This window comes from Phoca vitulina, unplaced genomic scaffold (genome assembly GCF_004348235.1).
Source record: "Phoca vitulina isolate PV1807 unplaced genomic scaffold, GSC_HSeal_1.0 scaffold13, whole genome shotgun sequence".
In the NCBI taxonomy this organism is placed as follows: Eukaryota; Metazoa; Chordata; class Mammalia; order Carnivora; family Phocidae; genus Phoca; species Phoca vitulina.
The window spans coordinates 5,910,189-5,935,799 of record NW_022589716.1 but is presented as its reverse complement, the minus strand read 5'-3'; the positions used below and the strand labels follow the sequence as shown (position 1 = coordinate 5,935,799).

Genomic DNA, 25,611 nt, shown 5'->3' with positions numbered 1-25,611 from the left:
ATTCTCTTCATCTAAACCCGCCCCCCTTTCCTTAAGGCCTGGTTCCAGATCGATGTTCTCTGGAGCTTGGCCAAAGGCTCCAGCCACAAGGGTACATCCCTTTAAAACCTGGGATCCAATGTATAACCGGTAAGTGAGCTGCCCCAGGTCATATTCATTAGTGGGAGAGGTCGGGACAGGGCTCGCTCTTGGGACGGGGCTCTTCCCTGCACCTGGAGCGCCCACATGGCCACACTCAGGGCCCCCTCTACTACTGCTCTTCGGACATTAGGGAAATGAGCTGAGTTGGGACTAACCTCCCAACAGCTTGCCTCCTGGAGCCTGGGGCTCCTCCTGCGGAAGCAGAGCTTCATGGCAGGCCAGGACTCCACACTGCAAGCATCCCAAGCTGCTCTGCCTGGGGCCTTGGATAGGTTTCCCAGCGACTGGACCAGCAGAGGCCTTGCCGCAGAGGAGCTCCCAGCATCTGCAGGGCCAGGTCTGAGCGTCTCACCCCTGCACCGAAGCCCTTCGCTGTCCAGCCCTGGCCACCCTCTGCTCCAAGTAACGTCTCCTCACGGTCCTCTTCATGTGTCTGCACCACACCTCTGCTGACCAAAGGGATCGCCTTTGCTCCTCTCTGACTGCTAACACCCTGCACTCTCATTTATTCACACTCTTCTTTTTTTTTTTTTTTTAAAGATTTTATTTATTTATTTGAGAGAGAGAGAATGAGAGAGAGCACATGAGAGGGGGGAGGGTCAGAGGGAGAAGCAGACTCCCTGCCGAGCAGGGAGCCCGATGCGGGACTCGATCCAGGGACTCCAGGATCATGACCTGAGCCGAAGGCAGTCGCTTAACCAACTGAGCCACCCAGGCGCCCCTATTCACACTCTTCTTGACCACCCCCGGGAAGAGGTCTTCTTTGTCCTTCGAGGACCCTCGTCATTCAAAGGCTTTGCCTCTTCAATCAGTTTCAGTCTGCCGGTGCTGACCACCACCTCCAGTCCTTTCCCCTCAGTAACTGATGCCAACAGGCCTTTGACGCTGCTCCCTCTCTCCCAACCTCGCGCTCCGGGTCCCTCTGGCCCGCCTCCTCCCTGCCGTCTCCCCCAGCATGGGCTCCGTGGCTTCTGAGGTGGGTGCCCTCAGCGCCCATGCTGTGCGCCTTCCTCCCTTAATCACGCCCACCTCGAAGAAATCTCTACCCTGGTGAGGTCCAGCTCTGTAAGTTCATCCCCACCTGCACTCTGCACCTGCGCTAGCATATGCAGCTGACAGAGCTGACTGGTCCTTTCTTCTCTTTTTTTTAATTTTTAAGTTTATCTATTCTTTTTAGTAATTTCTACACCCAACATGGAAATCAGACTCACAACCCCAAGATCGAGTCACGTGCTCCTCCGACTGAGCCAGCCAGGCATCCCCTGGTGGGTCCATTCTAACTTTGTGGTCGCTAATCTCGTCAGGCCCTGCTTCCCACCAAGCCCCTCTTCCTTTCCCTGGTATCATCCATTTCCTCTCCCGCTCCCAGAGGGCTGGCTCACGACTTCTCATCTCTCCTCACATTTCTCACCCTCCTCCCGATCCTCATTCTCAGGTAAGAAAATAGACACATGCCAGAAGAGAACGTCAGTAGAATTTGCCAGCATGTCCCTTCCCACCCTGCGCCTCCCTGTGCCCCTGGCTGTGGAGGTTCTCCCTCCTGCGGGGATGGACAGGAGCGGCTGGTACTCCCAGCAGGGACATCCCGTGCCCTCAAGCCGGCCTCCTCTTCGCTTCCTCCAGGATGTCATGTCAGCAGCCATTCTCCCTTTCCTCCCGCATCACTGACTCTTCCCGCTCTTCTGGAAAATTCCCACCAGTAGTCAAATGTACTGCCATTTTTCTCACCTTAAAAAAACAAACCAACCAACCCCTTCCAACTTCATATTCCTCCCCAGTGATTGCCCCAGTGCTCTGCTCTCCTTTAGAATAAGACTCTTTGAAAGCGTTATCTATGCTAATTTCCAGTTCGTGGCAGCATTACTTCTAATAGTAAATACTGGAAATCACCCGACATCTAAGAATAAGGGGTGCAATGTTGATAAAATCCACTGAATGTTAGACACTGAAATGGATACAAAGTTCTCATGAAACAGGCACACAGTATAATGAAACAAACCCGTAATAAACAAACTGCACACACATGGTCTTCATGAAAAAAAAAAAATAGAAAACAAAGATTAGAAAGAGCAGGAGCCCCCGAGTCCCCTGCAGATGGCTACTGTGCTCTACAGACCTGCTCCTCTGACTTTACATTCAGCTCATCCCGAGACACCAGCTCGAGCACGTCTTCCAAGGGCAGGGCCAGGAATTCTTCTGACATGGACACCTCCACAAAGTGCTGGTGGATGAAGCTGTTGGCCGCGTCGTACAGCACGGCGCACATCATGGTCTCAGCAAACTGGCGGACACCCAGGCAATTTTTGGGGTGGAGACTTTTGGCATAAGAAAAGATGAAAAGAAAAAATGTAGAGGAAGAATGGTATGTTTGGTCATTCTCAGGTTGGTTCTAGGGAGAGCTACAGAATGGAGAAAACCCTGCTTTGCTCTCAGCTTGGCTGCAAACTCCGTGCATGATTCCAGGTGCGCTGCTCAGGGACTCAATTGTGAAGGTTTAAAATGAAGACACTGCCTGGTGGTCCTAGTGTTCAGTGTGTCTAGGTGGGACGAGTTCTCTGGCAAGTCTGGGAAGCAGCTTTGAGGACAGAAGAATAGGAGAACACATACTGTTTGCTTTCCTTCAGCTGTTGACATTCTTGGTCAAACATCTACCTGTTCCCCACGCGGGCACTGAAGTTGTAGAATGAGAGTTTAAACCACGCGGAGAGATGACTTCTCTAACATCAGGACCCTTATGCTTCATCTTCTGTAAACAGCCAGAAGCTCTATGGTCTAACTGGACTCCCAGGAACAACAGCGGTAGCTACCACTCGCTCAGCACCATCAGTGCGTCCAGTACTTTGCCAGCGAGAATCTTTTCAACAGCACTGCAGAGTAGTCGTTACTTCCACTTTTAGATGTAAAACTGAGGCTCAGAGAAACTAAGACACGTGCTCCCAGCCCTCTACAAGCAAGTGGTGGTGTGGAGACTGAACCCCGTGTGCGTTCCCACGACCCGGAGGCAGACCTGCCCTCCTTGGGGCCGTCTGGGTAAATCCGGGCCCTGCGTCACACCAGGTGACATGGGAGGGTTCCTCAAGTGTCTGTAACAGCCTCACCTGGAAAAAGGTGAGGACAAGAGCTAGCCAGCTCCTACAGCTGTGGCCACGATTAAGCAAGAATGTGGCAAAAGCACTCAGCATGGTGCCTGGTGTGAAGTCAGCTGCTGTCTTAATTTTCATCGTGGTCGTTTTTCTTACTACTATTGCATCTGACAAAATCCCAAATGTGCCCAACGTGGTTCTGAAATCTTGGTGACAGCAAGAGATTCTGGGGTTGGAGCTTTTCTTATTTTGACTTTGTGACTGATAATCCGTGGAGGGAGAAGGTATTTATCAGATGGAAACTGCCCAGGTTTTCTTTATTAGACTGCTTGCTGTCCTTTCCCGCCATGTTGTTTAAAGTTATAGGCAGAGTTATACTCACTAGCCAACAATCACCACTGTCCCTCAGCAGCAGACCTAAAGGGCAGAGTCTCTCAGGAGCCTGCCTTTGGGATAATCTAAATTCCACAAGCTGTTGCTTCCCTTCCAGCCTGAACGGGCTCTGTCCATGGCTTTGGAAATCTATGTGCATTTCCACAAAGGCCAGGGAAGCATGAGTACTGACTAACACTTAGGCAAGGCCGCATGGCCAGTCAGGGACACAGCGCTCAAGGTCAGAATGTCGGCTCAGTCATCAAATACCACCTTTCTCCTGGAGCACTTACAGGGACTGAATGAGACTTGTTTACAGGCCTTTACACACATATGGCAGATATGAGGCTCAACCTTCCCTGGGCCTCCTCACCATGTGATTCACTGATTGCAACCACAGCGACATCAACTCAAGATGCCACGGACTGGGAACTGGATAGAGTCCAAAGACGTGGGCAAGGATGGTCAACATAGCTGCCTGGAGCACATTTCCATCTGCTGGCTCTCAGGTTAGGATTCCTGTACCTCGCCTTTGGCTGTCTTTGACTGGCTTGGTATAATAAGGAGAGCAAAACACACCTTCAACTGAACTGGGCTTCCGTGTCAAAGAGGATGGGATGTGGGAAGCCTGCTTGTGAGGCAGCCGGGGGGGAAGGAGGAGGGAGGGCTACCATGCAGGAGAGGGCCCCGTTCAGGAGCCAAGCCGGAGGAAGATAAGAGGGAAAATGAACCCAAAGGGCAGAGAGAGACCCACATCTTCCATTAGCCACCTCACAACTGGCAACCACCTTCTTGACTTTGTCGGCAGGGAGGCCACAATAAGATGTAATGCTTTATCAGACGCAGGAAGCAGTGACCTGAAGTAAATAAGTCATTGGCTTGGTTCACTGATGTATCTGATGTTCTGATTCAATTCTGAAAGAAGAGTTTTGGAAAATACATAGCTCCAGTGCTCACCTAAAAACAAGGAGGCCCATACATCTGAAGGCTTGGAAAGGGGCCACAAGAAAAATATCAACCCCAACCTCATGGAAAACTCTGAGAGCTTTACAGCTTCTCTGTGCTCTGGAAAGTCCTGTCTTTCCCACTACCGCTCAGAATGGTTTCTCTCAAGTCATTAGTAATCACAGCTTGACAACGAAGGGCCCACATGCTTGTCTTTGAATACGGGCACATGGGAAGGGGGCAGGTGGGACCCCCTAACACACTCCACAGCCAGGCTCAGGGAGAACCACTCCAAGGAAGAGAGGCAGTGATGGTAACTACTGGAAAGAAAAGAGAAAGCAGGTCAAGCCTCTGGGGCCCGTGGGAAGGAATAAAGACAGGAATAAGGTGTGAAGTGAGGCTTCAGAAGGGATCTTGCGGGGCTGAATGGGAGAATGTCAAGGACAGACTCATAATGTCAGGCTTTGTGCTTAAGTGCATCTTCCTAAAATGTCACTGATGCATGTAAAAACTCCACTGGTCTAAAAATCACTTTTCTAAGCATCTTTTGGGTGACACTCCTTTGTAACAGAGGCTAGGTCCAGTATGGAGAGTAATGACCTCAAAAGCCCCCCTAGGTGGAGCTCTTGTCCCCTTGCGAGAGTGGCCAACTTAATCCTTTCCAGAATGCCTACTTAATCATTCTGAGCTCCGTGGAGACAGAGAGAGAAACCAAGTCTGGTCTGTATCCTTAAGCAGCTCACAAGTGAGTAGGAAAGCCAGTGTGCCTCACATCCCCCCACATGCATCCCTCCAGCCTGACCCAGAAGGCATCCCAGCACAGGGTCAAGCCAGGCTCTGGGGCTACACTGTCCTTACGTGGTCTCATCTGTAAAACCTGAAACAGGACCTACGATGAAACCACTCACCCTGCACCCAGCGGCGTGCCCTGCGTACTAAGCATCATTACCATGGTTATTAAGACTAGCTGCACACACAGCAGTGCTCAGTGATGTCCATGAGCACCACACGGGCAGGATGGGGACAGTAGGTGGGGTCCACAGAGCTGCTGAGTGAGCTGGATTTGTGGAGCCGGAAGGGGAGAGGGAGAGGTCAGCTCTAAGAGGAAATGAGGTTCAGGAGGGCAGATCTGAGACAGGAAGAATGCTGGTCTTCAGGCCATGGACCTTGTGATCGCAGTAGCTCAGGTGGAGACCAGGCCTCGTAGAGCACCACAGACAGAGATTGTGTGGAGCCCAGCACTAACCTGCACCCCCAAGTCTCTAGTGCTCAAGAGGCAGCTTTGACCTTATGGCTAAGAGCTCCCCTTCTTGAGGGGGAGAAAGAGCCTTCTTATCAGCTCAGTCATCAAAGGGGCACTGCTGAACGCTGGACCTAGGTAGGGATATACTCCATGGTCCTTACCCTAAGAGAGCATACAGTGATTGCGTTCAGGGGCCTGAGGGGGGACACAGAGTTCCAGGAGGTGAAATTTGGGTGGGCCCCTAAAGAGCTGAAGGAAAAAGAAGTCAAGACATTCCAGGAGGGGGAAGGATCTACACAAAGATGGAGACAGGCTATGGAACAGTGAGGCAGTACGGAATCCATCGGTTTGGTGAGCACAGTCAGTAAGTTAGCACCGGTCAATTGGAGGACCAGAAGAGGTACATGTCAGGCCAGGAGAGAGCACAGGCAGGGGTCTGTAAATATGTTCCTCAAAGGTTCACCCCAAAGAGCTGGGCACTGCTCAACAGCGATTTGAAGAGTCAGCTCCCTGGCTCACTCCCTTCATAAAACTCAGTATGCCCAGAGTGAGCGAATTGGCAGGGGTTCCAGGAACGACCTGGGCGCGCTCCCGCCATGGGCCGAGTCCAGGGCCTCACCGTTCTCGAAGGAACGTGCAGCAGGCGTCCTTGATGCTCTGCAGCTGCAGGAAGCTCGCCCCCATCAGCAAGGACTGCACGTTCTGCTGGTCAATGGCAAGGTGGCCGTTGTAGGCAAAGTTGATCAGAGCCTCCAGGGCGCTAGGGAAAGGAGAGAAGAGATCGGCTTCAGAGACTCTGGCCCTCACTGAGCTGACATGACTACCTGGGGAATGCGTGGGCCCTGCTCTAAAACCCATTTAGCCCATGCCCTTCGAGAATCTGTATGACAGGAATAATGACTTCACCAGAGTTGAAGAGTCCATTCTACTTCTTAAGCTGTCTTTACAGCCCAAATAATCTTATTACAGAAAATTTTAAAAAGAGAAAGCAAGTACCCACAATCTCACTACTAAATGAGTCAACAGTGGTTACTTTTTTGGGTTCATTTTTAGTCTCTATTTGCCTGCATGCATAAATGGATACGGATATAATCACATAATACTTACTGAGTCCTTTCCCACGTTGCTACACTGTCTTCATGTTTATCATTTTTAGTGGCTGCTATATAGTATTTCAACATGTAAACATAAATTACATGCTAAGCTAGCATGTACATTACATCTACATTACATGTAGATGCCGTAATTTATTTCCTTTATTGGTAGGCCTCACAGCTAGTAACATCTTATTGCCATCATAAATAGTGTTTTTTTAATTTCTTTGGGATACATTTCCAGAATGAGATGCCGACGAATTTTTCTGCCTCCCACTGGGAAAGAACTCCAAGTTCTGTCTCAGGGCTGCATGTGGTCTGGCCCCTCTCCGGCTCTCTGACCTCATCACCTTCCACTCTTAGCCCTCACTCTATCCCAACATGCCGAACACACCCTCACCGCAGGGACTTTTTGTACAGTCTGCTCCATTTGGATGGCTCTGTCACCAGACGGTTCACTCCCTCACTTCGATTAAGGTCTCGGCTCAAATGTCACCTCATCACAGAGGCCTTCCCTGATCACCCTGGTATGACACAGACCCCCACCATCGCTCACTTTACTGTTCTCGCCTCGCTTTCACTTGCCAGCCCTACCATGCACGTGTGTGGTTATGGTTATGGCCAGATCCCCACGACTAGAAAGCTGGCACAATTAGAGGCGCTGTTTTCTTAGTGCTACAGCTCAGTGCCTTCGGCAGCACACATGGCAGGTGCCCAGTCTACCTCTGTTAAATGAAGCACTTGGACTGTGCATGGCAATGAGCACAGCTCCTTCAGATACAGACCTCAGAGAAGAGAGCGTACAAGTGCCCTTGCAGACCCACTTCTGTGTCTTTCCTTATAAGTAGCTGGCCTGAGATTTCTGCCTTGCAGTGGGTATATAAATCCTCTCCACGTGTGGGGGAGATCACTCTCAATCATCCAGAGGGTACTACGGTTTCCTGGCTCCTTTAGCCCTCGTTTCCACCACTCTGAGATTAAGAAGGTAGGTAACAAATGACAGGTTACTGGGTGAGGTTGCCGACTCACTGCTTTGTTCACTGTTTCTCCTCCAACAAGAACGTCATTGCCTCGAGTCACCCTGTGTGTCTCGTTTGCTACTGCATCCCCAGCCCTCAGAACAGTGCCACACACATAGCAGGGGCACAGTGGACCCTTGGATACAGCCTAGGTTATAAACATGCCGCTCAGTTCACAGACTTGCAGCAAAATCAAACATAGAATCTGTCACATAAACATCCTTCTCCCTTTCAAGGCCCAAAAAGGCATACTATGGAATATGTTTATATAAAGTCTTCATATAGTCATTAGGAAGGTATTTCCACGAAGAGGGTCCAGTAGTAAGTGACTTTATATGTCAGGACAACATTAAGGAAATGCTTGAATGACATGATTTCAGCAGTTATGGTACTGCCTCCTGCCCCTAAAATTCATCTAGGGCAGAATTTTGCAGCCTCGGCAGGACTGACATTTGAGACCAGTAACTGCTAGGGAGGGCTGTCTTGGACACTGAAAGGCATTTAGATGGGATAACTTTTGGGCTTGGCCTCTTTGGGCTTCAATTTTCTCAACCATCCAATAACCACGATTTTGCCCATCTTCTGAATCTGTGTTGTTCCATACAGTAGCTACCAGCCACACATGGCTATTTAAAATTATGTTAAAATTAATTAAAATTAAGTAAAATGTAGAATTCAATTCCTTATTCCCACCAGTTAAAATTCAAGTGCTCAGGAGCTACATTTGGCTAGTGGCTACCATCCTGGAGAGTACAAACACAACATTCCCATCAGCGCAGAAGTTTGAACGGATGACACTGTTCTAGACTGACGGGGAGAGTATGGAATGAAGACACTTATTTGGAAAACTATTTTGCCAGCTATAATGGTTAGCACAGAAAAGTGCAGAGGATACCATTTCACCACCTTTGTACCCAGTCCTCGTTATAAAAAATTTCCTGGACACTAGTCCCTATTTAACGTGTTACTTTAATAGTGCTGTGTCCTGCCACGGGCCCGCCAACAGCACCACGCACGGGGCTGAAGCTGCGCCTGGAAACCCGCAGACCGAGAGACCCAGTGGAGGAATTGAGTACCTGGGGTCCATTCCTTGCATTACAATCTCATCCTGCTTGCACTCCATCATGTCATTTGTAAACATAGCGTGGAAGTACGGGATTGAGGCGGCTAAGACGATCCGGTGGGCACTGAATTTGTGGTCCCCAATCTGTGGGCAAAGTGAAACATAAAGAGAGATACTGAGGAAGGCAAATACAAAACCCAACCGGCCCCTTCCCTGGCTTAAGCCTCTGCCCATTGCAATGGTACTGGAGGCATCCCGGTACATGACAGCTGGGCTTATCATGGAGACCCCGAGAGCTTCAATTCCACATACTCAGTTGCAGTGGAAGAACGTAAACAACACAGTTTCATGAGGCATTAAAATGGTTAAAAAAAAAATGGAAGCCCGAATGCTTCCAGTGGTAGTTTTCACTTCTATGGCAGTCACACTGCCTTGTTCCCAACTCCCCGCCAACTCAGAGACCTGACTGTCTAACACATTATCCTGATCCCAGTTTTACTGAAGCCAGATGGAGGAGACAAACTGTCCAAGAACACTGGAGCTCCTGACAGTAGGCTCCTCAAGAAGAGTAGATACACAGAGACAGGTAGAGATAAGGAGAAATAAAACCAGACTTGAATTGGGGAACACGTGCGGATGAAGGACAGAGCAGGCATGGTGGGCACAAGTGTTGGGGGGTCTGGGGGCAACAACCGGGCTGTGGTAGGCCTTGTGGAGCCCAGAGTTCCTCTTAGGAAAATGACCCCGGCAGCAAGTAGCTCAAACGACTGGTACTGTGTACTGCTGGTGCTCTGCATGGCCCACAGGGCTCAGGTCACACAGGGACGGAGGCAGACTCTCTCCAACTTGTATCGAACCCTCCCGACAGACACATCCTTAGCCTGGGGAGTCCTATAACGCGCTTTCCAACTATCTGCCAAAAGGATAGTCCTTTTAACAAGCTTTGCCATTTATAGCTTCTAGCCACATAAACATTTCCACTTAAGAACTTTCTAGGCTTCAGAAAGAACAAAACAGTCTCCCCCCACCCCGCAAGTTCCACATTAGTGAAATGCCAGAGCATCTCACTACCTGATGCTCTTCTTGGTCACATTTACTCAAGGATTCTAGTTCAGGTTCTGTCACTAAGGCCTCTTTTTCACCACTTTAGGTTTATTGTCTGTAAGCTGTCCTTCAAGATCATAGAATCTTCCAAATACCAAAGGATCGATGAGGACCGACTCAGATTCTAGGAGTTCCTCACATAATCCATGTGTGGTTCTTCTACTGGTGTTGGGGATGTTAAACGGCTGTGTGCTTTGGAGGTTTTCATAATTGAAAAAAAAATCACAGTAAAACATGAAACTATATCTTAAAGTTGTTCTACAAAGTTTTTAAAACCAGCAGTTTCTGGTTCCCCCATTCCTGCTCTCAGGGGCTGCCTCTTTCTTCTGGTGTTTATCTCCATTTCTTTTCTTTTTTTTTAAAGATTTACTTATTTATTTTAGAGAGAGAGTGAGCATGTGTGAGTGGGGCGGGGGGAGCAGGAAGGCAAAGGGGCAGAGGAAGAGGGAAAGAATCCTCAAGCAGACTCCCTGCTGATTGCAGAGCTTGATCCCATGACCCTGAGATCATGACTTGAGCCAAAATCAAGAGTTGGATGCTTAACCGACTGGCCACTCACACATCCCTATCTCCACCTTTCTAAGCAATGTGCCTATAATAGTTCTTGAATTTTCACTTCTAGCTATTACTCATGGTAGCACATCTCCAAACAACCCCCAACGATCCCTGCCTCCTGGCATTCACCCCCTTGTGCAGTCCCCTCCCACACTGTCTCAGGGTTGGTCTGTGTGGCTGACAGAATACAACAGAAGTGATGGTGTCACTTGAATGTATGTCACATTCACAGCTGGGTCATAAAAGGCACTGCACATTCCTTTTACTGTCTCTCCTGGACCACTCACTCTTGGGGGAGCCAGATAACAACATATCCTGAGGAGAGGTATATGAAAAGGAACTGAGGCTTCTTCCTACCACTATCTGAATGACCCTGGAGAGGTCCCTCCAGCTCCAGTCAAGCCTTCAGATGAACGCAGCCCAAGGTGGCACTGGACTGCAACCTCATGACAGATCTCTAAGCTACCTTTTTTTTTTTTTAAGATTTTATTTATTTATTTGACACAGAGAGACACAACGAGAGAGGGAACATAAGTAGTGGGAGTGGGAGAGGGAGAAGCAGGCTTCCCGCTGAGCAGGGAGCCCGATGCGGGGCTCGATCCCAGGAACCTGAGCTGAAGGCAGATGCTTAACGACTGAGCCACCCAGGCGCCCTCTCTAAGCTACTTCTGCATTCTGAAGCTGTGAGATAATAAATATTTATTATTTTAAGTCACTAAGTTTTGGGGTAAGTTGTTAGACAGCAAAAGATAACTATTATATTACCTACTTAATTCCTGTGAGGGAAGATCAGGATTTTGTTCAGACATTCTCTTCACATACAACTCCACTTACTTTCTCCATCTTTCCATTGTAATTATGTCCACTCTCGGTTAAATTAAGAGTTGCATTATTAGGTCTATGTGAATATTATATATAGCCAAGCCATGATGTATGCTATGATTACATTTCCTTTCTTGTGTAATTATTCCCCCCCCTGGAGATAACAATAAAGTGTAAAACTCCTTTTAATATGTTCAATCAGGTACCCTAGCAGTATATTCCTGCTTGTTCTGGAGGCATCCTTACTGGAATTTTGTCCTTGTAGGAATCTCACTTCACCTACATTGGAACCCGTTTCCCAATGCCCATTTAGTCTTCTTCCTGATTCATTCCCTTGTTCTGATCAAAAGCATCTTCTAGCAGAGTTGCCTAAGAAAGGGTATCCTATAAACTTTTTACTCACAGCACTCTGACACCAAATGTGTGGGGGTTTTTTTTTCCCCCTCACACAAACCAATTTTCCAACTCTCCAAACACCAACTGGTATCCTGTAACATAATTCAAATCTGGCATGAACTGCCTAGGGTTAGTGCAGGGTAAGGGCTCAGTCCCACAAGACTGCCCCTGCTTCCGATGCCAGTTGCAAGTCTGGGCCACTAGTGCTTCTGAGCAATTGGCTATAAAGTCGGGGAGAGGGTGAGGGTGGGGGGTGCGAGTGTTCCCCGCAACTCCCTCCTCAGGTGTGATAATTTGCTAAAATGGCTGACTGAACTCAGGGAAAAGTTTGCTTACTGTTACTGGTTTATCACAAAGGATACAAAAGAACAACAGCCAGCTGAAGAGGTACATAGCACATGGTCTAGAAGGGTCCTGAGCACAGGAGCTTCTGTCCCTGTGGAACTGGGGTGTACCACCCTCCCCACACGTGCCTATGTTCACCAACCTAGAAGCTCCCCAGCGGTCAAAGGGTCAAGTTGGAACTGAAAGTTCCAACCCTCTAATCACATGGGTGCCCCCTCTGGCAACCAGGCCCATGTTGAAAGCTATCCAGGGGTCCACAGAGAGTCACCTTATTAGCATAAACTCAGGTGTGGTTGAAAGAGGTTTGTTATGAATAACAAAGGACACTCCTCTCAGGAAATTCCAAGGTTTTAGAAGCTCTTGTGTCAGGAACTGGGAACAAAGACTGAATATTATAATAAAAGATGCTCTTATCACCCCTACCACTCAGGAAATTCCAAGGGTTTTAGAAGCTCTGTGCCAGGAACAAGGGAAAAAGACCAAATACACACTTTTTTTTTTTTTTAAGATTTTATTTATTTATTTGAGAGAGAGAGGGAGAGAGAGCACAAGCAGGGGGAGGGGTAGAGGCAGAGGGAGAAGCAGACACCCCGCTGAGCAGGGAGCCCGACACAGGGCTCAATCCCACGACCCTGGGATCATGACCTGAGCTAAAGGCAGGAGTTTAACTGACTGAGCCACCCAGGTGCCCTCCAAATACACATTCTCATTATATCACACCATCATAGGGCATATGCACAATATGTCTGAATGTGTCTTTGTTAGCCTTCAACTTGGGTGATAGTTTAGCTGGCTATAAAATTCTAAGTTGGGAATATTTTTTTCTATCAGAATTCTGAAGGTATTGCTCCATTGTCTTCTACTTTGTTGCTTTTGAGAAATTTAATGCCCTTCTGAACACTAACCCTTAGTATGTGACTATTCACTCTAGAAGCTTTTAGTGCTTTCTCTTTGTCCTCAGAGTTCTGAATTCTCACAGGGTTATACCTTGGTGTTGGTGTCCTTTCATGCATCCTGCTGTCTCAATCTACAGACTTTATTTCAGTTCTGGGAATACCTTTCCATCCTATTTCTTTGATAATTTCCTCCTCTCTATTGTCTATTTTTTCTCTTCTGAAATTTCCATGAGTCAGGTGTTAGGCCTCTTAGAATGATCTTGCATTTTTTCACCTGTTCCCCATTTCCCACCTCTTTCATTTGGTCTATCTCCTGGGAATCTTCTTCAACTTTATCTTTCAATATTTCTGTGTTGTAGCTTTTTATAAAGCTATGGTATTTTAATTTCCAAGAGGTCTTTCTTGTTTTCTGAAGGTCCCCCACCCCACTTTTTATTGAAAGAATCTTATTCATCTTTCATGAATGCTGTATTTTCTTTAACCTCTCTCAAGACATTATAGTTAAATTTTTTCTTCTTTTTCTCCTCCTCCTCCCTGCTTTTACTATTTCCTCTGAGTTCTTTTTTCCCTCATTTGCTTTGGTCTCTGTCTTTTATGCTAGAGGCTTGCTTTAAATGTCTTGTGATGGGCGCCTGGGTGGCTCAGTTGGTTAAGCGTCTGCCTTGGGCTTGGGTCATGATCTCAGGGTCCTGGGATTGAGTCCCGCATCAGGTTCTCTGGTCAGCAGGGAGTCTGCTCTCCCTCTCCCGCTCCCCCTGCTTGTGTTCCCTCTCTCTCTGTCAAATAAATAAATTAAATCTTTAAAAAAATAAAAATAAATGCCTCGTGACACCTAGCTATCTGCTTATATTTTTAGATTGAAAGTTTTATGTGGGGGTGGCTAGGCTCATCAACTGGTGGACCTCACATCAGGGTGATCAAGCAAGAACCTGCCATTTTATTGAGGACTGCTAAAGGTAGTATCTTTATCAGAGACAGATCTTCCAATCTCTTGCATGGGAGTGTCTGCCTGTAGGTATTCTGGAAACTGGGTGAGAGAGGAGGATAATCCTACCATTCACTATTTAGACCTTTGCCTTAAAGCCCTTATTTTTAGTTTTGCTCCATATTCCATCCCCTCTTCTATGTTTGGTATGCCCCTGGTTCAATGTGGAAGACTAAAACTCCTGTCTCCTGGGAAAGTGGGGGAGGAGCTGTAGGCAACTAATTGCTTTTCACACAGACTTTCAACTAATCTTCCTGTTTTCAGTATTTTGCTTCTCCAATTTTGGAACTATTCCAGGGTTCTGCATTACAAATCCTCTTTCTTCTTTATTTCTCCCCCAGCAGGCACTTTCAGTTCCTCTGGCTCTCTAAGTTCATCATACTTCAGACTTTCTGGTTTCAACATTCCATTGATCTCTCATTTGCTGATATCTCTTCTCCCTCTTACTATCATTTTAATGGTATTACAGCCAGGCACAGGGCTTCAATTAGTTGTGTTAAATGGCCATGTATTTATTTTTCATCTGGAAAGTAAACAGAAGACAAAAGAACAAACTGTATGTGCATAAACTAGGTGACCTGGTTTCCCCAAAAAGCTCAGCTAAAGAGAAGACAGGCCTATCTTGGGATATGCTAGCCAGATTACAACTGAATTCTGTGTTCTGTTAAAAGGAAGAACAAATCTGTCTTTATCTACAAGAGGGAGACCAAGATGGGAAAAGGTCTGGAAGCTACATTTTACCGAGGAATGGTTAAGGATAGCTCATTTGTAAAACATAATTTTTGGCGGGGGGGGGGGGGCAGAGTAGCTGTCCTCCAACCCTAGAAGGGCCATTACATGGATGAGGGCAGATCTAGAAGTGACAGGGGGGCAGGCTTTAGTTTTATTATAAAGAATAAGAGCCTATCACCTAAGAATGTTTAGGGGAGTCCTTCACCAGTTCCAAAATTTTAAGGGGCCTTCCAATTCTACAATCATAGGATACCACATTTTTGTGAAAAGCTTTAAAAAACCCAAATACTCTCATTTATAATCTCAGTTTAAAAAGTCACTTAAGGGCGCCTGGGTGGCTCAGACGGTTAAGCGTCTGCCTTCGGCTCAGGTCATGATCCCAGGGTCCTGGGATCGAGTCCCGCATCGGGCTCCCTGCTCCTTGGGAGCCTGCTTCTCCCTCTGCCTCTCTCTCTCTGTCTCTCATGAATAAATAAAGAAAAAATCTTTAAAAAAAAAAAAATAAAAAAATAAAAAATAAAAAGTCACTTAAAAAAAGAGATGATCATTTATTGAGTTCCTTTTTGCTAAGTACCTGTTACGCATTCTTTTCTCATTTTAGTCCTCACGGCAACCTTCTACATTAAGTAGCTCTGCGAATTTCATTTTGTAGAAAAGGAAACCAAGATTTAGAAGTTATGTAACTTGCCTTTTATGTAAAAGAGAAGGAATTCTGCTTAAGCTGTTTACTAGTGGATCTTGAGAGGGACCCAGTAAATAACACACCTCCTCCCAGCTTAAGTTCTCAGCCAAGTGGGAAATTTTTGAAATAATAAAAAACCTACACACGATAAAAATTATATAGAATTAAACACACACAGACACACCAGTGAATAAAAGTAAAGCTGGGGAAATCTGAGTAAGAGTGGCGGATTAAATCAGTATCAATATCCTCGTTGTGATGTTGTACTACAGTTTTGTAAGCTATTACCATAGGGGAAACTGGGCAAAGGGTACAAAGGATCTCACTGCTATTATTTCAAATAACCATATGCGAATCTACGATTATCTCAAAATTAAAAGTTCACTTAAAAAAAGGGACAGAGGCCCCTGGGTGGCTCAGTTGGTTGAGTATCCGACTCTTGGTTTCAGCCCAGGCCGTGATTTCAGGGTTGTGAGATTAGGCCCCGTAATCAGCACAGAGTATGCTTGAGATTCTCTCTCTCTCCTTCTGCCCCTCCCACTTGTGTGCTCTCTCTCTAAAAAAAATAAATCTTTAAAAAACATAAATAAAAAATAAATTTAAAAAGGGACAAAGCAAATGGGAAATAAAAACATTCTTTTATTACTGATAAGTCTAATACTGTAAATTAAGGCCTACATAGGAGGACAAGTGTGTTCCCTATTTTAACATCTTGAATTACACAGACCCATGCAAAGGCCACTTTCTCCACTGATCTGCAATTATACTGTTACCTCAAATCTCCTCACTTCTCCATTCCTAAGGTGGCAAAGAAATGTGAAATAGTACAACAGAATTTACAAAAAAATAATCAGCAACATATAACTGGTTGGTCAGAAAGGCAATACTATTTGGCATATATCCCTACCTTTAATCACATTTTGCTATGCCCACTCTCAGACAATACTTGTTTAAAAGTATTATCAATAGGGGCGACTGGGTGGCTTAGTCAGTTAAGCGGCCGCGTTGGGCTCAGGTCATGATCCCAGGGTCCTGGGATCAAGCCCCATGTCGGGCTCCCTGCTTAGCAGGGACCCTGCTTCTCCCTCTTGCTCTGCCTACTTGTGCTCTCTCTCTCTCTGTCAAATAAATAAAATGTTTTTGTTTTTTTTTAAAGTATTACCAACAGAATGGAATCAGACTGTAAATTTAAAGTATTGGAAAGAGTCAGGTTCCTCTTTAAAAAAAAAAGGGCGGGGGGGCGGCGCCTGGGTGTCTCATTCATTAAGCGTCTGCCTTTGGCTCAGGTCATAATCCCAGGGTCCTGGGATCGAGCCCCGCATCGAGCTCCCTGCTCCGTGGGAGGCCTGCTTCTCCCTCTCCCACTCCCCCTGCTTGTGCTCCCTCTCTCGCTGTCTCTCTCTGTGTCAAATAAATAAAATAAAATCTTAAAAAAAAAAAAAAAAGTCAGGTTCCAAGTCCAAGCTAGGGCAGAAGGAAAGAAGTGAATCTGTGGTATAATGAAACACTCTGAGCTGAAAGAATTAAACTCATGACCACATATGGAAGCTGCCTGGGCTGGATTAGTATATCAGGTCTCTGTGCACACAGCACACACCTAGTGCCCGTTCTCACACTACCACTTAATAAGCGTGTGTATCGGCACCAGCCACGTAACCACTGTGGGATGATATGCAATGACTAGCATCTACAAAGCAAATTAGGGGCAATCACAGGACTTCCTGGGTACATAAACACCTCCAAATTTGCTTCTAAGGAAAAAAAAAAAAATCCATTCCAACTGAGAGCCCAAACAACTTCCACTTAAAACTGCAGCAAAGACTACAGCACTCGTGCCACTTGGCTTCTACAAAGAGTGGATGCAGAACCTCTTTCTAAGCAGGGGCTCTGCACAGTAGGATCTGGAGAAGAGACTGAAGCATTCCTGCTCACCTATAGGATTCCTCCATATATTTTTTAAATTATGAAGCCCCTGTAGCTTTAATGCCTCTTAACAGCTTTGTTTGGAAAATTAAGTTATACGAAGGGGAGGAAGATAAGGTTTAAAAGTCAATGGGTAGCTTAAATCCACATGTGCTGCAACTCCTCTATACTTGGTTTTAAAAATCATGGAACACACTATTCCTTCGATGAATGTTAAAAATCAAAGTGGCCTCCATGATGTAAGGATAGATATGAAAAGGAAAGTAATGTGATGTGAAGCTGGAAAAGTAGACACGGCACTCAGGAATTCTACATTTTACTTTAAGATTATTAGGAAACCAGGCAAAAGTACTAAGGAAGGGTCTCTAAAGCGATGGGGTCACTCTCTGCAGGGAGAACATGAACTGGGAGTTGCCATTCACTTAGATCAGAAATGACAGAGAGGGGCTGTTGGGGGTAGAAGATCCAGTCAAGTTTTGTACAAGATGCCACCGAGTGCCTGGGAGGCATCCAAACAGAGATACTGTGTAGGAAGTGGATGGGTATGTCTGGAACACAGAGAAATGGAGTCTAGGCTCAAATGACACTTTTGGGAGTCATCAGTGTAGAGACAAGAAGAGGTCACTGAGGGAGGGAGCTCAGAGCCCGAAGAGGGTGTAAGACAGCCTTGAGGAACTCTAACATTTAAAGCTCATCTAGAAGAAGATGCTTCTGCAATGCAGCAGAAGGAAAAGTACAGAAAGGAAGAGAAAATGAGAAGAGAAGCAAGGAGATGCCTAGAGGAAGACAAGGGCGTGGGAGCCGTGGTGGTGAACACGGAAGCTAGAAGGCCCACACGAGCAAGCACCAGCAAGGTCACCTTTTACAGGCCTCCCCCCCCCTTAGCTTCCCAACTTAGGAGATCATTCCTATTCCTCTGACTTCTCAAGAGTTTTTGAGAAGATCACATATAAAGGAGTATGAAACTGGTTGATATGAATGTCATTTGACCAAATCACCACAGTCACCCCAAATTCCTGAAGTTCCAGTGGAAAAAAAGTATGGTCCTGTGCAGACCACGCTGACGTTGCTGCCAATCCTGGGTCTTGTTTGGAGGGATGGATCTGTGCTGGTTTGTCCCAGCTTGGCCACCAATGGGATAGGACTCAAGGGCACATTTACAAACCCGAGGTGCTCCACAATGATACACAGATGAATAAATAACTGGATGGATGGGCTCTAGAGAAGACTGAAGCTACTTAGCTTTTTCTGAGTGGGGCCTCCTAACTGCAATGTTGGGCTTATGAAATTAAGTGATATATAATACACATGAAAATACCCTAGCACAGTGTCAGGCACTTAGCAGAGATTTAACAAAAGTTACTGTTTTGCATCCAGCTGAGAGCCACAGCCCTATTTAGTCTCCTATGAGACTAAGATATAAATAACTGAAATCCTCACGAGTTCAGTCAGATTCACAGAGATTAAAACTCTTGAGTTTCAGAGCCAGCTCTACTACAGATATAAGGGAGCTGCCCAATTACTATGCTTTGTTTCCAGGTCGGACTGGATTTCCAGGTAGGATTATTACTTATGGTGGTATAGCAAGGAATATAGTAAAAAATATTTAAGATTCTCAAGAGAAGCACTATAAATACTGGTAAACGGTACTGTGATCAACCATGCTATCAGACAATACTAGAAAGCACAGCATTAAACGTCAAAACATGTGCCCATCTCTTTTATCTGCTCATCCCAGGGGAGACAGCACAAGCCATATGGTACATACATATCGTGCCAGCTTCCAGGCCAGCTGTTCTTTCTGTAATAATCCAGGCAAATCTCTTCCCTCCACCCCTGAACCTCAGTTTCTTCATCTGTAACTAAGGGGCTCTAACTGGATCAGGTTTCTCGACAGTTAGTCATTGTATTAGTAACAGTAGTCTAACACGAATTCAGTAAAGCTTTTCTTTTTGATCATGATGGCATCTACATACATATGAAAAGCAATTATACACACATCTTAAAGGCATCATTTCTCTGGCCAACAGATTGGAGCACGTGTGGATATGAGGGCCCCTAGTAATAACTCTGCAGAAGGCCTGGGGCACAGAAACCTCTGCAGGTTCTCCAAGGCTCCTCCTGGTTAGTAGAGTTTGAGACTATAAGCAAAAGGAACCATAAATCCTGAGCACCTCATCATCCACCTAAGTTTTGACTTGCCTTAACACACATGTACATGCATGTGCGCACACATGCACACACACCTAGCTTCCATGTTCTTCCTTGGAAAGACTGGGAAATTTTCCATTCACAGCCCTGCTTTGGTGGTATCTTTAGATCAACAGGGATAGTGTAGCATGACACCACAAATTCTGTTCCCTATCAACAGGCAGGTGGGGCTCAAGATTCAACCAGCTGCTTATTCAAGCAGGAAAAGCAGCAGGGCAAAATCTGAGTTGGGAGTAATCTGAGACAGGTGTTCCCAAAGAAAGCAAAAGATATGCCCAGAATAGATTTCTCTTTGATGGAAAACATTTTGATACTTTTGCTCCTACCTTCAAGCATCTCACAATGAACATAAATAAAACACTAAGTGAACAGTTAAGTGCCCAGCCGTACAGACAGATTACCCCTGGGATAAGTGGGATATAAGACTAAGCTTTCAGGCAGTCACAAGAGATGCTGAAAGTGCATAATGGTAATCCATAATTTTACTGAGACACAAATTTGAATCACAAAGGCTATGAAGCTGGTGTGTGCGAGAATGTGTCTATGAAATGGAGATGTAGTAGGGATGGATTAATCTCTAAACTTCCTTTAGTCTAGAAAATCAATAATTATAAATCTTTTAAGACAGACAGCATAGGGGCGCCTGGGCAGCTCAGTCGTTAAACGCCTGCCTTCGGCTCAGGTCATGATCCCAGGGTCCTGGATCGAGCCCCGCATCGGGTTCCCTGCTCGGCGGGAAGCCTGCTTCTCCCTCTCCCACTCCCCCTGCTTGTGTTCCCTCTCTCACTGTGTCTCTCTCTGTCAAATAAATAAATAAAATCTTTAAAAAAAAAAAAAAAAAAAAAAAGACAGCATATCATTGTAGATAAGTACTCTGGGGGCGCCTGGGTGGCTCAGTTGGTTAAGCGTCTGCCTTTGGCTCAGGTCATGATCTCGGGGTCCTGGGATTGAGACCAGCATCAAGCTCCCTGCTGAGTAGGGAGCCTGCTTCTCCCTCTGCCTACCACTTCCCCTGCTTATGTTCTCTCTCTCTGTCAAATAAATAAATAAAATCTTACAAAAAAAAAGAACAAGTACGGCTGGAGCTAGATGACCTGGGTTCAAATCTAGGTTCTGCTGTTTGCTAGCTGTATGACTACGGGCCAGTTATTCAACCTCTCTGTGCCTCAATTCACACATCTGCAAAATGGGGTTAAACAGTACCTCTCTCATGGGGTTATTGTGAGGATTAAGTTAGCTAACATCCGTAATGCATTTAAAACCGCGCACAGCACATATTGAGTGCAATATAACTGCTTGTTAAATAAATAAAATGTCCTCAAATTTAAAACTTTATAGAAGTTATTTTTAAGACCTTTAGAGAAGGGGTCAGCAAATACAGTCTATGGGCCCAAATCCGGCCTGCCTCTTGTTTTTGTGTGGCCCATGAGCTAAGTGTAGTTTTCACATTTTTATATATATTTTTGGGGGGGGAAGTCAAAAGAAGACTAATACTTCATGACATGTAAAAATCAAATGAAATCCAAATTTTGGTGTCCACATACAAAATTTTATTGGAACACAGACATGTCCATACCATGGCAAATCTGAGTAGCTGTGACAGTGATCAATGGCCTGCAAAGCCAAAAATAGTTACCACCTGCTGACCTCTGCTCTAGAGTCACAGGGAACGTATTATGAAGAGGGATGTGAATACATTCTCTAGAAAGATGCTGATCATTTATTTAAGAGCCCCGCAACCCACTTCACACCTGATCTGCTGGTATTCACGACTCCTCCTGCTGAACTAGTATGAACTGTCGGCACTTTGTGGAATCCACCACCGAGATAAACAGTGTCTTCTACAAAATGCTCCTTTTAAAAAGGAAATGAGCTAAGCCTGAAATAGAGGCATTCACACTCAAGCCATTAATGGCCTGTATGGGCCCTGCCCACCACCAATGTGTCTTTTTTTTAAACTTCAGTTTCTTGGGCGCCTGGGTGGCTCAGTTGGTTAAGCGACTGCCTTCAGCTCAGGTCATGATCCCAGGGTCCTGGGATCGAGTCCCACATCGGGCTCCCAGCTCAGCGGGGAGCCTGCTTCTCCCTCTGACCCTCTCCTCTCTCATGCTGTTCCTCTCTCGCTCGCTCTCTAATAAATAAATAAATAAAATCTTTAAAAAAAAAAACTTCAGTTTCTTAACCATAGTTACACAATTATTCTCTCTTTCTGCCCCCCCCCACCCCTACACCCACGGAGTTTCACTGCTAATTAGGCTCAGCAACAAAGCAGCCTTGTCCATCCGAAATGTCAGAGGTGGACTGCATGGAGATGCCTCGAAGCACCTGCTTTCCTACCTCAGGTATCAACCAACACCTTACTCAGCAAGCGCCAAGCACAAAGCCAGCTCAAGCCAGCACTCCACCCCCCAAAGAAAATGTTACTCAGATGTTAGACGAGTAGGGCTATTCCATGCTAGAGATGTCAAGCCACGGTCACACACACTGCATTTTTCTGTTCTTACCCACTCCGGTGGACTTCAGACTCCCTGAGGGGAATAAGGGTCTTATACATCCCTTATATAGCTCAGTAAATAGTCACTGAAATTAAAATATCAACTCTACCCTCAATTCAGCCCAGAAAGTCAACAATTTCCTGTGAAAATAAATTCACCCTGAAGAAGAATGGCAGTTTCACTGAAGGTTATAGTCAGAATGGACATCAGGCTCTCTTGGTTAAATTTAGAAAAGCATATAGAAGATTAAGCAGGGGGGCCTTATGATTTCCTACCCATGTCCTTCAAATTTTTCTTACATACATAAATAGGTACAGTAAATCTTCAAATAACCGTTAACACTTGAGGGCTACTACCATGACATTCTATCACTTACCATTAACTAGATATGGCTCTCTAAATTGCTATATAATATAGATAAAGCTATTAACTATATATTAACAATGTACAGTGCGTTAACTATCAATTATCTATAATGTAATGATGATGATCCATTACTGAACTATTTTAGGTTACTTGAAGGTTAACAGAAAACACTTGTGGTTCAACACATGCCAATAAAAACCTTCCAAAAACATGACTAGCTATAGACTCCATCTCACCTCAGCTCTGTCTAGTGCTCCTTACCTTCTTCTGGGATCTTCTATCTTCATTCCAACCACACTACATAACACATGATCTAAGCCCTACCAATGAGACCCTTCCTCATGACTTTTCAAATGAGAAAGAAGAAGGACAATCCCCCCAGGATAGCAAGGAGCCATCAGATGCTCCACCACCACCATGTATGAAAAAACAGTTTGCAGTGGGAGGAGGGTGTTGACCATGGAGGGAAAGTGTCTTAGCAGCGTTTCAGTCCCTGGCCCATCATCAACACTGTCTTTTCTCCAGTTTGATTACATGAACCAATAAATGGTTGGTCTTGCTGAAGGCAGTTCTGCTATTAAGAGCCAGAGTTCTGAGCACCGTGGTCCAGAGAAAGCCCTAGGGGAAATCGGAAAAGAGGGACCTTCCTTCCTGGCTTTAGTAGATGGGCTACATCTAAAGGTGGCTTTTAGGGGTGCCTGGGTGGCTCAGTTGGTTGGGCGGCTGCCTTCAGCTCAGGTCATGATCCCAGAATCCTGGGATTGAGCCCCACGTCGGGCTCCCTGCTCCGTGGAGAGCCTGCTTCTCCCTCTCCCTCTGCCTGCCTCTCTGCCTACTTGTGCTCTCTCTCTCTCTCTCTGTCAAATAAATAAATAAAATCTTAAAAAAAAAAAAAAAGGTGGCTTTAGCTCTGAATGGGCCCTTGTGGTGCCTCAAGGCCCCCATTCTGCTCACCAGTCAGGTCTTAAAGGATTATAACACTCGAAACAGTGAAGAGGTCATTTCTCCCCAAACTGATGGGCAGATTTGATGCAACTCCTATCAAAACCATAGCAAGATTATTTTTATAGATACAGTCAAGATTCTTCGGGCCAAGGAACTAAAATAGCTGAAATAATTTTGAGTAATAAAGTACAAATGGCCAATAAGCACATGAAAAGATGTTTAATATCATTAGTCATCAGGGAAATGCAAATCAAAACTGCAGTAAGATACTACTTTATACAGACCATAGCTAGCTATTAGCAAAAAAACCAAACCAAAACAACAACAAAAAAACCCAGAAAAAAACAAGTCTTGGTGAAGATGGGGAGAAACTAGAAGCCTTGTGCATTGTTTGCACTGCTGGTGGGAATATAAAATGGCGCAGCCACTGCAGAAAAGTTTGGAGGTTCCTCAAAAAGTTAAACATAGGATAATAATATGACACAGTAATTCTGCTCCTAGGTATATACCCAAAAGAATTGAAAGCAGAGTCTTGAAGAGGTATTTGTGTGTTCACATGTTTATAGCAGCATTATTCACGGTAGCTAAAAGGTGGAAACAACCCAGGCGCCCATCAAAAGATGAATGGATATACAAAATGTGATATATGCATACAGTAGAATACTATGTAGCCTTAAAAAGAAATGAAATGAAGAGAATGAGAAGATAAGCCACAGACGGGGAGGAAATATTTGCAAAAGACATATCTGATAAAGGGCTGTTACTTAAAACATACAAAGAACTCTTAAAACCTAATAAGAAGACAAGTGAATTTTATTTTATTTTTTTAAAGATTTTATTTATTTGACAGAGAGAGACACAGCGAGAGAGGGAACACAAGCAGGGGGAGTGGGAGAGGGAGAAGCAGGCTTCCCGCTGAGCAGGGAGCCCGATGTGGGGCTCAAAGCCAGGACCCCGGGATCATGATCTGAGCCGAAGGCAGACGCTTAATGACTGAGCCACCCAGGTGCCCCGATAAGTGAATTTTAAAAATGGGCAAAAGACTAATAGATATCTCAGCAAAGAAGATACACAAATGGTAAATAAGTATATGAAAAAATGTTCCATACCATGTCATGGGGAAATGCAAATTAAAACAAGATACCTCCATGCATCTATTAGAATGGCCAAAATCCAAAACACTGACAGCACCAAATGCTGACAAAGTTGTGGAGTCGGGAACTCTCACTGATTGCTGGTTGGGAATGCAAAATGGTACAGCCACTCTGGAAGACAGTTTGGCATTTTCTTAACAAAAGTAAACATATTCTTAGCATACAACCCAGCAATCACACTCCCTGAGATTTTCCCAAAGGAGTTAAAAACCTATGTCCACACAAAAACCTGCACATGAATGTTTATAGCAGCTCTATCCATAACTGCTAAAAGTTAAAAGCAACCAAGATGCCCTTCAGGACCTGAATGGGTAAATAAGCTGTGGTCCATCCAGACAATGGAATATTATTCAGCACAAAAAGAAATGAGCTATCAAGCCATGAAAGACATGGAGGAACCTTAAATGTATATTACTAAGTGAAAGAAGCCAATCTGAAAAGGCTACATACTGCATGATTCCAACATTCAGGAAAAGGCAAACTATGGAGACAACGAAAGGATCAGTGGTTGCCAGGGGTTGTGGGGAGGGAGGATGAATAGGTGGAGCACAGATGAGTTTTAAGGCAGTGAAACTATTCTGTATGATACAATAATGGTGCTTACATGTCACCATACGTGCCAAAAACCACAGAACATATGACACTAACAGTGAACCCTAATGTAAACTATAAGCTTCGGGTGATAATGATGTGTTCGTGTGAGTTTGATTATAACAAATGTACCATTCTGGTGCAGGCACTGATAGTGGGGTTAGGGGGTTTATGGGAAATCTCTGCATCTTCTGCTCAATTTTACTGTGAACCTAAAACTACTCTAAAAAATAAAGGCTTTTTTTCTTTTAATTTCATTAAACTCTACCCCCAACGTGGGGCTCGAACTCACGACCCCAAGATCAAGAGTCACATGCTCTACCAACTGAGCCACCCAGGTGCCACCATTTAGTACTATATTTTTGACATATTTGCCAAATATGAGTCCATCTAACAAAGGACTCCTATCTATAATATACAAAGAACTCTGAAAACTCAATAGTAAACAA

General features: G+C 45.3%; 1 protein-coding gene across 3 annotated transcripts in view; it reads right to left on the bottom strand.

The window, feature by feature from the left end:
- Positions 1–25,611, bottom strand: part of KLHL18 (kelch like family member 18) — a 54,430-nt gene that overhangs the window by 14,467 nt on the left and 14,352 nt on the right. For all 3 annotated transcript variants that reach the window (XM_032412609.1, XM_032412610.1, XM_032412611.1), the window contains 3 exons: positions 8,974–9,104; positions 6,404–6,544; positions 2,258–2,456 (listed from right to left, as the gene is read on the bottom strand). In XM_032412609.1, the coding sequence (XP_032268500.1) occupies positions 2,258–2,456; positions 6,404–6,544; positions 8,974–9,104 (471 nt within the window). The remainder of the gene's footprint in view (positions 1–2,257; positions 2,457–6,403; positions 6,545–8,973; positions 9,105–25,611) is intronic.